Raw genomic sequence first — 14,591 nt, 5'->3', positions numbered from 1 at the left:
GGGAGGCCGAGGCAGGTGGATCACCTGAGGTCAAGAGTTCAAGACTAGCCTGGTCAACATGGCGAAACCCCATCTCTACTAAAAATACAAAAATTAGCCGGGTATGGTGGCAGGTGCCTGTAATCCCAGCTACTTGGGAGGCTGAGGCAGAAGAATTGCTTGAACCCAGGAGGCAGAGGTTGCAGTGAGCTGAGATTGTGCCACTGCACTCCAGCTTGGGTAACAGAGCAAGGCTCCATCTCAAAAAAAAAAAAAAAAAAAAAAATTCATGAAAGATGGCTAATTATCCCTTCCTAAGGATATATCCAGTTATGGTCACTTACTCCTGAATGATTAAAATGCACAAACAAATTCATTAGTGGTAAAGAGAATGAAAAACAGGCATGTACAAACATCTGCACCTACATACAAAAATAACACATGAATATGAATGGTACTACCTAATCCACTCCTTTAAGTAGAATCAGCACAACAAAATTGCACAATAAGTACCACTACTTAGAACTACACCCACAGATACCTTGGAATGCCCTGATGGTACAAGTTTGGGTAAATTTTAGTGCTTATAAGAAGGAAAAAAAAAGGGCTTCCACACCACTATAAATATAGAATCCTAGAATGCTAGAACTAGAAGGAATTCTATGGACCCCTTCATTTTATAAAAATCCTACCCCTTCATTTTATAAGAAATGAGAAGCTGAGCAAAGTGACTTCTCCAAGATCTTGTAACCACCTAGTGGCAGATCTGGGCCTAGACCAAGTTACCTGGGTCCAGTCTAGTACTTCCACTATACAAGGCTGCTTGCTCTGAAACACCTAGAATCTGTTCTCAAAGCATAGTCTCAAGCAGAGTCGGGGGGGTGTCCCTGAGACTCTTTGAGGAGATCCAGGAAGTCAAAACTATTTTCATCATAATACTAAGACTTTCTATTTTTCACTCTCATTCACTAATAGGTATAAAGTAGTCTTCCAGAAGTCACATATGTGATTACCCATCAGACTGAAAGCAGAAGCAGCAACCTTATGTCAAGCTAGACATTAAAGAGATTTGTAAACATGTAAACAATGTTTGGAAAGTATTTTTTTTCTTTTTTTGGTACAAATTTTATTTATTTTAATCTGTAATGGGTTTACTATTATTTTTAAAGAAATTAATAAATTAACATTTTTGATTATTCAATTTTAATTTCTAATTGTATTAGAAATGATAAATATTGATAATAAGCCCATAAACAAATCTCCTTGGGGTCCTTACTAATTTAAGAGTATAACGGGGCCCAAGACCAAAAAGTTTTAGAACTCCTACCTGCCAGCCCCCGACATTCATTTCTGTACTTTCTAATGACAAGGAAAAGGAAAAAAGTTATTTTGCCAACAATGAACATACCACACAATCTTACCTCCAGTTTCAGGGCAACGAGATATATTGGACCTATCTTAGTACACAGCTCATTTAACTTACAAGAAGAAAGCCTTACATTTTAACATCTTCTCTTCAGCTTCTTTAAGGTGTGATGTAGACGTAGGGCACCATGTGGGGAGCCAACCAGTTAGCCATCCTGACCTAGAGCACCAAAAACAAAATAACAAATAGGTGAATTCATGCTCTTCTCAACTACCAATTGTCACATGCACAGAAGAAAGGCAGCACAGGAAATTTACTACCTGTGTGATGGTAAAGCTATGTGTGACAAAAGTGACCTAACATGCACAAAGCACGGTGGTAAGTACTGGGATACAGATATTCAACTTCAGCCTGTGTACTTACAAGTAGATCTCAAAGTCCATCTTATTCATGGATAGTCAGATTCCAAATAAACAAAAAGAGGATAAAATGGGAAGAACAAGAAAACACAAAAAATGCATTCCTCCCCACTGCAAGGCAGCCTCTTATTGGGGTAGAAGTGCAAAAAAAGTTAAAGACCAGGAGTAGATTCATTTGAATGACAGTTTCACAGTGAATATAAAAGGTACCTCTACGGGGGTTGAGAAAAGGGGCACCTTATTAAAATCTGAGATCGATCATTTTTTGGGGAAAAAGAAGGCTTCAAATCTCATATGAGTAGTAACATACCCCTAACACAAATGTGGGAGGCTGGTCTGTGTACAATCTCCTTAGGGTGAACTGGTTAACTGTTAATAGAAATACAAAAAAGCTTTGGGTTTCAGCAAACAGTAGATGAACAGAATGACCAAAGCATCCATCAGAAGACAGCACAACAAAGAACAAGGAAGCAGATCTGAGGCAACTAGTGAGGAAAGGCATGGGGAGCTGCAGCTGACATACTTTGCTTGTAGCCAACAAAAGAGAGGGTAAGCCTCAACTCCTGGCCTGGCAGTCACAAACCAAAAGCTTACTGTAATAACCTGACATAATGCAGAGCTTCAGTAGTCATTTGACAGTTAGCAAGGGCTCGGTGCATGGCTGGTATTATTTAAAATGAGAACTTTCTGATGAAAAAGAAATGAATTAGAAGAGGAAAAGTGAACTACTGCAGAGTCCAGATGAGAGGTAAGGGCCCAATCCAAGGCTTTGGCAACAGGGATAGAGACAAGAAGATGTAGTCAAAGAATATTTAAAAGGAAAACAGGTTGGATTTGATAACTGGTTGGATATAAAGAAGTTATAATAAGGATTCCCAGGCGTCTCTCTTAGGGTACCACTATAATGACAGACAACACAAGAGTAAGAATAGGGTGAGAGGAAAATGTGCTAAGTTTTGGAAGGGTTGTGAACCAACATCTGGCTTTTCTTACCTTTGTAGGTTCATCCTACTATATTTCCCTTCCCTGTAGAATTTATCTGGATATTACATATAACAGGTACTCAATAAATAATGTTTGCTGAGTGATTAAGTCACTCACAATCCAGGGGATTCTCAGTCCAAATTATCCCCATTTCATAGATGTAAAAACTGAAGTTCAGAAATGTTAAGCACCAAGTCCAAGGGTATACAGCTAGTAAGTAAGTAAGTTTGATTCTGAGCCACTCCAAAGTGCTTTTTTCTCAAATGACTACCTTCCTTAAAATGTCTGAAGGGTTGCCCATTACCTACAGGATAAAGTCTATATTTTCCTGGACCTGCACAGAAGGTACTTTGCAATCCATCCACAGCCTACCTCCATCCCATCTTTTCTTTTCTTTTTATACATTGTACTTTTTCCAGTACCTCATATCTCTCAAAATTTCATATGATTACATGTCTCTATGGCTTTGCACAGCTCTTATAAATTACCCAGTCTCAGGTAGTTCTTTATAGCAGCATGAGAATGGACTAATACACAGGCCATTAAAATAAAAGAACTCATGATTTTTAGAGGTTAAAGGTGAAGCTCTTTTGTCCTTGACCAGCCATTAGGTCTATATTTAACCATAAAAATATGAACTAGTACCAACAAGAAATTACTTACAACTCAATCTCATCCATTGTCTTAAACAAACATCCCTCGAACCATATCACAATTATTTGCCAGAGAGAATCAGAGGTCAATTAAAAAAATATTACAGTGAAATGAAGTATAAGCTACTATCGCTCCAATTGATATCACAGACAAACTGGGGCAAAGAAAACACAAATGCATTCTTTGCATTAAAAAAGGATACTTTTTAAAAAAACGACACTCAAAAAATAATTCAGGCCCTCTCCCTCCCCCTCCCCCTCTCCCCACAGTCTCCCTCTCCCTCTCTTTCCATGGTCTCCCTCTGATGCCGAGCGGAAGCTGGACTGTACTGCTGCCATCTTGGCTCACTGCAACCTCCCTGCCTGATTCTCCTGCCTCAGCCTGCCAAGTGCCTGCAATCGCAGGCGCGCGCCGCCATGCCTGACTGGTTTTCGTATTTTTTTTGGTGGAGACGGGGTTTCGCTGTGTTGGCCGGGCCGGTCTCCAGCTCCTAACCGTGAGTGATCCGCCAGCCTCGGCCTCCCGAGGTGCCGGGATTGCAGACGGAGTCTCGTTCACTCAGTGCTCAATGGTGCCCAGGCTGGAGTGCAGTGGCGTGATCTTGGCTCGCTACAACCTCCACCTCCCAGCCGCCTGCCTTGACCTCCCAAAGTGCCGAGATTGCAGCCTCTGCCCGGCCGCCACCCCATCTGGGAAGTGAGGAGCGTCTCTGCCTGGCCGCCCATCATCTGGGATGTGAGGAGCCCCTCTGCCTGGCTGCCCAGTCTGGAAAGTGAGGAGCGTCTCTGCCGGCCGCCATCCCATCTAGGAAGTGAGGAGCATCTCTTCCCGGCCACCATCCCATCTAGGAAGTGAGGAGCGTCTCTGCCTGGACGCCCATCATCTGAGATGTGGGGAGCGCCTCTACCCCACCGCCCCGTCTGGGATGTGAGGAGCGCCTCTGCCCGGCTGCGACCCCATCTGGGAGGTGAGGAGCGTCTCTGCCTGGCCGCCCCATCTGAGAAGTGAGGAGACCCTCCGCCCGGCAACCGCCCCGTCTGAGAAGTGAGGAGCCCCTCCGCCCGGCAGCCGCCCCGTCTGAGAAGTGAGGAGCCCCTCTGCCCGGCAGCCACCCCGTCTGGGAAGTGAGGAGCGTCTCCGCCCGGCAGCCACCCCGTCTGGGAGGGAGGTGGGGGTCAGCCCCCGCCAGGCCAGCCGCCCCGTCCGGGAGGGAGGTGGGGGGTCAGCCTCCCGCCCGGCCAGCCGCCCCATCCAGGAGGGAGGTGGGGGGGTCGGCCCCCCGCCCGGCCAGCCGCCCCATCCGGGAGGTGAGGGGCGCCTCTGCCCGGCCGCCCCTACTGGGAAGTGAGGAGCCCCTCCGCCTGGCCACCACCCCGTCTGGCAGGTGTACCCAGCAGCTCATTGAGAGCGGGCCATGATGACAGTGGCGGTTTTGTGGAATAGAGAGGGGGGAAAGGTGGGGAAGAGATTGAGAAGTCGGATGGTTGCCGTGTCTGTGTAGAAAGAAGTAGACATGGGAGACTTTTCATTTTGTTCTGTACTGGGAAAAGTTCTTCTGCCTTGGGATCCTGTTGATCTGTGACCTTACCCCCAACCCTGTGCTCTCTGAAGCATGTGCTGTGTCCACTCAGGGTTAAATGGATTAAGGGTGGTGCAAGATGTGCTTTGTTAAACAGATGCTTGATGGCGGCATGCTTGTTGGGAGTCATCACTACTCCCTGGTCTCAGGTGCCCAGGGACACAAACACTGCGGAAGGCCGCAGGGTCCTCTGCCTGGGAAAACCAGAGACCTTTGTTCACTTGTTTATCTGCTGACCTTCCCTCCACTATTGTCCTATGACCCTGCCAAATCCCCCTCTGCAAGAAACACCCAGGAATGATCAATTAAAAAAAATAATAATAATAATAATTCAGACACTGAATACCTACTATGTACAAAGCACCGGTGTTTAAAAAGTTACATACCAGCCTGTAATGGAAGAATCATGCCTACCTCCACCAACTTACCACTTACCACAAAACCAGCTTTCAAACAATGGGACTGTCTGCCCATGGATTTGCCTTCTAGTGACCAGCTCAACTCAGAGAAGGGGCAAAACATGTTTTCATGTTTGTAAGCTTACATTAAAAAGTAGGGATCTTCAACCATAAGAAGAGGCACCAACTCTCTTCAGGTTTTCACAGAAGCATTTTCATCAAAACAGGTGATTTTTTAAAGTGGGTTTTTTTCTAACAGAAAAATATATATTTAACAAAACATAGCAAGATATTTTCACTCTTAATGGAATTGTAAAGATAGCACTCTTCCCCTAAGCCCTGATAATGCTTCTGTCCAGTTTCACTTTAACCAGATGATTAAATGTTTTACAGAAACTATCCTCTGCTTCTTTGAGACACTCTACAGGATTAAGTGTTATATACATAATAGGCTTCAAGGAGCATTTCCAATGAGTAAAAAGCAAGGGCCTTATCTTTTCCACCCTTTAGTTGATTCCTGTTTGTTCAAAGGTCTCATACCTTACCTTGCAACCTCTATTGCTTCAACCCTTTAAAACTTACCCATCCAACTCTACCTCCTGTCTTCGGGATAAATTAATCTCACCTTCAAAGAGACCCTTTGCCCCCTCCCCAGTGGTATCCTATGCCATTCAGTGTTGCTCAGCATTCCTAGGTTTAGTATATAAAAGACTGGAACTAAGGACACAGGACTGAAGCTTGTCAGATATTCTGCCATTCTTCTGAGGTCACAAAATTCAAGGCAAAAATTAAATTCACACAGCCTACCTATAAAACAGTAAACTAGATTCAATGCCTCTTCCTCATAGCTTTGGAAAATAAATAGAAAAGCAAAACCTAACTTCTCTATTTTATTTAAGGAGACAAGCAATAAACACCATCATCCATCACTGAGGCCTAAATTCAACAGTGACCAAAGTGTCAACTGTAATACAAAGAGAAGTCATTCACCACAGGAACTATAGCTTTCTAATAGTAAGCATCTATGACATGGGGAAAGCTTACCAATGCAAGCCAAAAAGTTTTCTACACAGCCCCATCAGTTGGGCACTTACCTTATTAGCAAGGCAAAGGATATAAGCCCTAAAGCATCTAATCACAGAAACAAAAACAAAAAAAGAAAGGATTCTCGTTTTATAACCATTGTAGTGCAAACTAAGAATCTTTTTAGTGAGCAGACTTTTGAGTAAGAAAAGTTATAAAAGATCACATCAGATGTGACAATTCTAAGGACAGCCAAGTAAGATGTGCTTAACATATTAATAGAGTATATTTTACCTAAGAATCTGACTTTAAGTATCCTGAGTCAGAGATAGACACCACTTTTTCCATTAACTTTTTACGTAATCTTTCTAAAAAAATATTATGTCGTACTTATACTCCATACTATCAACACTTAAGTTTCCTGGTAATCTCTGTTTTGTTCTTTAACACATCTGTCTATCTACAGTATTACTAAACCTGAATTGCACAATCTATAAACATTATGAAACAGTGAAAGAGGTTTCAAAGTATTCTGAAGAAAATATGCAGAAATCTGGCCAGTTTCCATACACTCTTGGCCACTTAATATTTCTAATTAGGTTATAAGTAAAGAGGATTTCATTATATTAAAATTTTGTTTAAAATGGCCTCCATTCCTATTCTAGTAGTCGAGAGAGAAAAATCATATAAACTTATTGCTCTTGATAAACTAACCTAAGCACAGTATTCTATCTCATTTAAAGAAACCATTTGATTTTTATTATAAATATCCAAATGAATTACAGGTATGAATATATACATTTATTTATATTTACATTTATATTTATCTGAGATACTTCCTCAACCAATGACTAAAAACTTCCAAATTGGAAATTATAACACTTGGGTAAATAAAGACCTCTCTTGGGAACTGACTTTTTAAATCCTATTCTTGGGAAAGAGAAAAAGAAAAGAAAAAAGAGTACTTTAGGAGGCTGAGGTGGGAGGATTGCTTGAGCTCAGTCAGGAGGTCAAGACCAGCTGCCTGGCACATGCCTGTAGTCCCAGCCGCCTGGCACATGCCTATAGTCCCAGCAACCTGCGGGGAGGGAATAAAGGGGCTGGGGGGCAAGTTGCTGAGGTGGCAGGATTGCTTGAGCCCAAGAGGTTGAGGCTGCAGTGAGCCATGATTGTGCCACTGCACTCCAGCCTGGGCAACAGAGCAAGAACCTGTCTCTGGAAAAAAAAAAAAAAAAAAGAATATGGTCTCATACAGCTACAATTTAAGTGACTAACATGCCATTTTATTTTGGATAAATGATACTTAAGTGATTCAAATTATCACTATTAGATCAATGACAATCCAGGCCCTCTAATATATGTTAACACATTAATTAATACTGTTTTAACTGCCCCTCCCCCCCCTTCTAACCTGTAACTTTTAAAGACTCAGATTGGTAGTATAAGTGTTTTAGACAAGCCATGTGCTGGTAACACGTATCTCCCCACTGTTTCCTACCTTCCTTCACACAGTAAACAAACCATTTTAGAGTCACTTATATGACCTCATTATCAAACACACTTGAAGAAGCCACAGGTGTACTCTACTTAACAAGTCAGTGACATTTCTTTGCATCAGTTCTAAAATAAGTTCATTCACTAGATAATAAAGAGAATAAAACTAAAAATCCTAGGTTTCAACTGAATAATCAGTTTTAATAAAATCACCTCTCCATATGATTTTTTTAGTAACTCACAATCAGGAGTGGGAATTACAGAACCATGAGATTAAACTAATAATCTAACAATTAGTCAAGGCAATGATTAAGCCAATATAATGTTTCAAGAGGAAGAACTGAGCTTTTTTTTTTTTTTTTTTTTTGAGACGGAGTCTTGCTCTGTCGCCCAGGCTGGAGTGCAGTGGCGTGATCTCGGCTCACTGCAAGCTCCGCCTCCTGGGTTCACGCCATTCTCCTGCCTCGGCCTCCCGAGTAGCTGGGACTACAGGCGCCGCCACCATGCCCGGCTAATTTTTTTTGTATTTTTAATACAGACGGGGTTTCACGGTGTTAGCCAGGATGGTCTCGATCTCCTGACCTCATGATCCGCCCGCCTCGGCCTCCCAAAGTGCTAGGATTACAGGCATGAACCACGGCGCCCGGCCAGAACTAAGCTTTTCATATCGTTTAGTTTAGGAGCAGGAAGGTAAAAATAAGATCATGGTCTGGACATGTTAAATTTGAGGAATCACGCACAAACATCTGACAATTAGAAACATTACCAGAGTACAGAAGAGAGCTCCAGAAAGAAAATGAGATCTGAGTCATCTCCACAGACAAGACAGTTCAAGTTTGAGTAAACAAGATGAAAAATAAAAACAAGGATGATGACAGAATCTTGGAAAATGACTACATTTAGAGAATGCAAAAAAAAAAGAGGAGAAACTAATAAAAGTTATTGTTGGTCAGGTAAGGTAAGATAAAAGGCAAAATGTCATTAAGACCTAGAATGTCTAATAAGAGTTTCAAAAAGTAGTAGCTATCATTACAGTAACAAACACCAAAAAGGACCCAAGAAGAAGTACTGAAAAAACTAGAAGGCCATTGGGATGTGGCAGTGAAAAGTTTTGTGATTTTTAAGATATCAGGTGGCAAAGGTTTGGGAAGGAGAGAAGGCAGCAGAGAGAAAGGCACATATCTTGCCAGTTTTTAAAAAGATTAGATAGAGAAATCCACTCTCCTATCTCCAAGGCAAAGACCTACATTCACAGTCTAATGTAAACCCAGTGGGGAGCTGGCAAACAAACTGAAGCAGGGAGGGGAGAGAAAAATCCCTTATTTATACCTTATTTATAGCATTTGATGATTTCCGTGGTGTAAATACTCCCACCATGGCCAATTTCAAGCTGCCAACGGTTGGCAAAATTCCTGAAAATTTAGCAATGGCTTGCTGGTACAAATCAACTCCAGCACACAACTGCAAATCACCTCTTTTATGGTCTACCCTGCAACTGAGCAATTCTGTGACAGCTTTCTCTCAACTCAATTGACACTAAATCATTCTCTAGGACAACTTAAAGCAATTCACAGAAGTCTACTCTACTCTCATTACATTTAGCTTTCTCAACTGTATTGCAACTGAAAGGGGTTGGATGTTGAAAGCAAAATGGATCCCAGTATGCCTGTCTTCACTAAGTGCCACAAAGCAAAGGACAAGAATCATATTCTCCAAAAAGCCATCAGATGACCATTTTATAACTTTCCTTTGTTAATGTTATCTCCCTATCTAAACCTCAAATGTCTTAAGGGTAGGGAACTGTATTCAAACAAGAGCCAAACATCCCACATGAGTCCCAATTCCAGTGACAGGCAGCAGAGATACAGGGTAAGCACCTTAGATGAAATCCAGACACCTCAAAGGGTTCCAATCCAGCCCTGCTACTTGCTGGCAGGCTGTTAGCAGCCTTTCCAGTGGCAGTTTCAACTGCAAAATGGGAACAATAATACCCAGCACACAGGGGCAACCTTGGATTTAACAGGATCACTTCTGGGGATAGTCACTGGACACTGCTAAAGCATATTGCCAAGAATACCAGCGAAGCCCACTTCTGTCTAGAAACTATGGCTGATCAGCTGCTAAGGATTTTTTAATCATCTACCTCCAATGACCTCCAACCATCACTCCAAGCCATAAAACCCTTTCACGATTGTGTCCTGGACTCCAAGGCGCCACTACATCAAAACCAAATAGTCCACCTGAAAGTAGTGTCAAGAGTCAAAAATGTTGTGACAAACCAGATGAGAACACAACCTACCAATTACGTTCCTACTTGCGTCCACATAACATTCAACATTTCACCTCAGTGCAACGAGGAAGTTCATCAACAAACCTCAACAAATAAACAAAACTCAAGAGAATAACTTCCTTTCTAATATTTCACAATTTTTCCCCATGACATCTTTCCAAATATCCCTGTCTTCATGGTACTCCATATTCTATCATTTAGGTTATGTTTCCTAGGCAAATTTCTCCAGACGTCTGAAGTAGAACCGACGTCAAAAAATTAAATATATATGGGGGAAGTTTACTTTCCAATATAAACGACAGGCCTTGAGAAACAAGGCAATAACCTCCATAACAATTTAATTATTCCACTCATTAACTACTATTCTTCTACTAACAAGTGCAAGAAGTCATTTAGGTGTAGAAAAGAATAAACTCACTATACCTGTATATAAAAAAGTTTCACATTAGACATCTGCCCTCCAACTTCCACAGTTTCCTATACATTATGTGTGTTCTTCTAAGGCACATGCAACACACACTTCGCCAGTAAAGCCAGAATAATCCCAGAAGCGCAAACAAATAAGGGACAGTGGAGCTTGCAAGCCAAAGACCTTCATCCAAAAGATGAATTATGACATTTGAACGTGTATCTCTATCTTAAGGGCTAACTTTCTTTCTATGAAGTATCTGAAACCCACAGCCATACACCCACTTCCCTCGCTCCTTCTCCCCTCCCTCCTTCCCGGCACCCCCGCCCTCCCGCCGCTTCCCGGGCGAATTCGGGCCTCTAATATCCCCTCCAAGGAAGCGCCGCCCCTTCCTACGGCTACGGGAAGGATCGTCCAGCGGCTGAGGCTGGACAGAGCACAGGTAGTACCTGTAGACGGAAGCCGCGCTGGGAGGCTGACAGACCCGGTCATTTCCCGCGCCTCGCAGTCAGGTGCAGGGTCGACCGGGCACCGCCCGCCGGCCGCATTGGGGAAGGCCGGGTCCCTTGGCAGAGCCCGAGCCGGTGCGGCCGCCGCGGCCAGCTCCGTCGCCGGCCCACGGGGTGGCTTATACAACAACGGGGCGGACCCTCCGCGCGGGGTCAAGGCGGCCTCCCGGCGCGGCCGGAATCCGGCTCAGACACCTCGGGGCCCCGACGCTGAGGGGAGCCTCTCCCAGGCAGAGCGGCGCCGGGACGCCTCTGGGCGCCGCGCGGACTCATGCCGGGGAGGGTCGAGGAAGCCGCCCGTCGTCGCCAGGCGGGCGGCGACTCCTTGGTGCTGCCCGCTGGGCCCTAACCCGGCCCGCGCGGAGGGTGCGCGCCGGAGACACACGAAGCCCCCTGCCGACTGCGCTTACCTCTCTTCGGTGTCGGCAGAGTCCACCTCCTCCTCCTCCGCCGCCATAGCCGCCGCCGCGCAAGCTCCGGGACTTACCTCGAAGCCGGCTGACAGGCCGACTGGGCCGCCCCGGGCTGGCGCGGCACTTAAGGCGGCGCAGGCCGCCAGCGCATGCGTCTTCCGCGCACTTGCGCGGCCAGGCGGCGCGCCCGCGTTTGCGCGTGCGCGGCCTTGCCTCCGGCCTTGCGTCCGCCATCCCCAGCCAGCATGCACTAGTTCTCCCGCCCGACGCTCCCGGGTGTAAGCGCGGGGCGGGACAGTCAGCCCAGAGGGACTGGCGAGACTCACCCGACTGAGTTAGGTGTTAGCTAATTTGAATAATGACTGTATTCATGCATCACCCTGTCGGTGTTGGCTGTCAGGTGGCACCTTGGGGACGGAGGTGCGTCCGGTCCTGGAAGAGCCTAGCTAATGTCCGATAGATGGTGCAGTGGCGAATGAAATGGCGTAATCGAGGTGCTGTGTGGCGTCCCGCCAGCCCTTCCCCGCGGGTTGGGGGGCCAGGGGGAGAGGGCGACTCACAGGAGCCTTCAGTCAGTTGAGCACTGCTCTAGGTGCTGATGTTACTGTAGTGGCCAGAGCCAGCAATTTCCCTCCCACTCGACTCTCTAGATACCTGGGAGGGTGAAAAGAGTCGGTGTTGGCCGGGCGCGGTGGCTCACGCCTGTAATCCCAGCACTTTGGGCGGCCAAGGCGGGCGGATTATCTGAGGTCGGGAGTTGGAGACCAGCCTGAGCTGAAGAAACCCCGTCTCTATTAAAAATACAAAATTAGCCGGGCGCGGTGGCGCATACCTGTAATTCCAGCTACTCGAGAGCCTGAGGTAGGAGAATCGCTTGAACTCGGGAGGCGGAGGTTGCGGTGAGCCGAGATCGCACCATTGCACTCCAGCCTGGGCAACAAGAACGAAACTCCGTCTCAAAAAAAAAAAAAAAAAGTCTATGTTTAGGTACTTCGAGTTATTGAGGGGAAATGACTAACCTAAATAGCAGTATTTCTTGACCTGTTTTCAAGCCTTTTAGCAATCAGGTGCAACCTGCTTTTGGAATTCTGCCACCCACTACTACTCATCCATTTGTGTTTGGTGTGTGTCTACTATGGGCTCACTTTGTTCTAGGTGCTTGAAAACAATGGGTTGAAATACTGCTCCTGTTTTGATAGATCCTACGCGAATATATTAACCTTTATTTTAGACTCAGTTCATTGTTCTCCTTCCCTGACTCTCCTCCCTCTTTTTCTCTCCTCTGAGCCCCACTGTAAACCTGTCTTTATCACCCATCTAGCTCTCAGGTTCTCAGCCTTGTGTAATTGTTACAGCTTTTAAATAAACATTATCGAATATCTTTCCAACTACACGAGAAAGTCCTCTAGGATAGGAATGGTGTCTTCTGTAATTTAGAGGGGGGAAAGCCACTTATAATCTCTTAGGCATAGTAATAACTAATACATTTTTATTGTGTTTGATCTAATTCATAAAATATTTTAGGGAAGACCAGAACATATAAAAAACATTTTTACAGGAATTCCTGGTTGTTTCATGAAAGGGCTGTATATTCAAAGTGACCTCCAAATACAGAAGGTGCTGAGAAACTAAAGAATGAAGCAGACAAATCCAGCTTGTCAGCAAAAGGTGATTTATTAGGGAACTTAAGGACAGAAGTATGGTCTTGGACAGCAGCAAGACAGGTAAATCTCTGTGCTGTTACCCTCCCAGACCAAGGTTGTTTTGACCTAAGGGCAGGTAGGTAAGTATGTGCTCTGATACAATTTGGGTGTTGTCCTCTCTAAATCTCATGTTGAATTGTGATCTCCAGTGTTAGAGGTGGGGTTTGATGGGTGGTGATTAGATTCTGGGGGTGAATTTCTCATGAATGATTTGGCACTATCCCCTTAATGCTGTCCTTGCAATAGTTAAGTTCTTGTGAGATCTGGTTGTTTAAAAGTGTATGGCACCTACCCCTCACTCTCTTGCTCCTGCTCTAGTCATGTAAGATGCCTGCTGCCGCTTTGCCGTCTGCCATGAGTAAATGCTCCCTGTGGCCTTTCCAGAAGCCAAGCTGATACCAGCACCTGTATAGCCTGCAGAACCATGAGCCAATTAACTTTTCTTTATAAATTGCCCAGTCCCAGGTAATTCTTTTTTTTTTTTTTTCTAAGACGGAGTTTCACTCTGTTGCCCTGGCTGGAGTGCAGTGGTGTGATCTTGGCTCTCTATGACCTCCACCTCCCAGGTTCAAGCAATTCTCCTGCCTCAGCCTCCTGAGTAGCTGGGATTCCAGGCACCCGCCACCACGCCCAGCTAATTTTTTGTATTTTTAGTAGAGATGGGGTTTCACCATGTTGGCCAGGCTGGTCTTGAACTCGTGACCTCAAATGATCCTCCCTCCACTGCCTCCCAAAGTGCTGGGATCACAGGCATAAGCCACCGCGCCCAGCTGTATTTCTTTATAACAATGTAAGAACAGCCTGTCACATGCTCTTATACAAGGAACAATAGATAAAGTAGAAAACTTGGAGGCCTTCCCAAAACTGGGGTTACTCAGAAATCAACATTGTGGATTAGCATCCGAGATGGAGTTACTTTAGCCTCCACAATAGTGTTGCCAGGCACTTGTAGTGTGTCTGCAGAAACTGATCCCCTACAATCCCACCTCTCAGAGTGTCTGTTGAAGACCCTACTGCCTGGAACACAGTGCAAGCCCAGTGGTACTGAGTCCAGTAATGAAACCTTAGGATTTTGCAGCAACTCCTGTAGCGCTTTGGTCTTTATGGACCTGGAGTCTGCTCTCAAAGATGCCTGTGCCTGCTGCACAGTCACGAAAAAAGAAAAGAAAGAAAAAAAGAGAGAAAGAGACCATTGATCCAATACTAGAGTTTATGCAGAAACTGACAAGCAGTGCATAGGACTACAGGACTTCATGATCTTCCTCAACTCTGGGAGTAGCTCTGGCCTAGGCTTCACCTTGCTGCTGATGGAGTCATCTTCAACAGTGGCAAGAAATCCAAGTTAGAATTGGCCATCCACCTATCCCCTGG

At 44.9% G+C, this 14,591-nt stretch overlaps 1 protein-coding gene and 1 long non-coding RNA gene across 4 annotated transcripts in view; one reads left to right on the top strand and one right to left on the bottom strand.

Annotated features, from left to right (window-relative positions):
• ABHD5 (abhydrolase domain containing 5, lysophosphatidic acid acyltransferase) overlaps positions 1-11,701 on the bottom strand; it is a 31,578-nt gene extending 19,877 nt beyond the window's left edge. Inside the window, exons 1-2 of one of the 2 annotated variants that reach the window (XM_004033951.5) lie at positions 11,515-11,701; positions 1,479-1,564 (exon numbers count right to left, since the gene is read on the bottom strand). In XM_004033951.5, coding sequence (XP_004033999.1) covers positions 1,479-1,564; positions 11,515-11,561 — 133 coding nt within the window. In that variant the 5' untranslated portion in view covers positions 11,562-11,701. The remainder of the gene's footprint in view (positions 1-1,478; positions 1,565-11,514) is intronic. The other variant, XM_031009308.3, reaches the window with a different exon arrangement.
• The window catches only part of LOC129532338 (uncharacterized), a 52,688-nt gene continuing 49,025 nt past the window's right edge, over positions 10,929-14,591 (top strand). The window contains exon 1 of one of the 2 annotated variants that reach the window (XR_010132801.1): positions 10,929-11,037. This is a non-coding gene — a long non-coding RNA (uncharacterized lncRNA). The remainder of the gene's footprint in view (positions 11,038-14,591) is intronic. The other variant, XR_008678033.2, reaches the window with a different exon arrangement.

The sequence above is a fragment of the Gorilla gorilla genome, chromosome 2 (genome assembly GCF_029281585.2).
Source record: "Gorilla gorilla gorilla isolate KB3781 chromosome 2, NHGRI_mGorGor1-v2.1_pri, whole genome shotgun sequence".
NCBI classification, from domain to species: domain Eukaryota; kingdom Metazoa; phylum Chordata; class Mammalia; order Primates; family Hominidae; genus Gorilla; species Gorilla gorilla.
The sequence above is the reverse complement of the archived record's forward strand: the minus strand, read 5'-3'. Positions and strand labels throughout refer to the sequence as shown.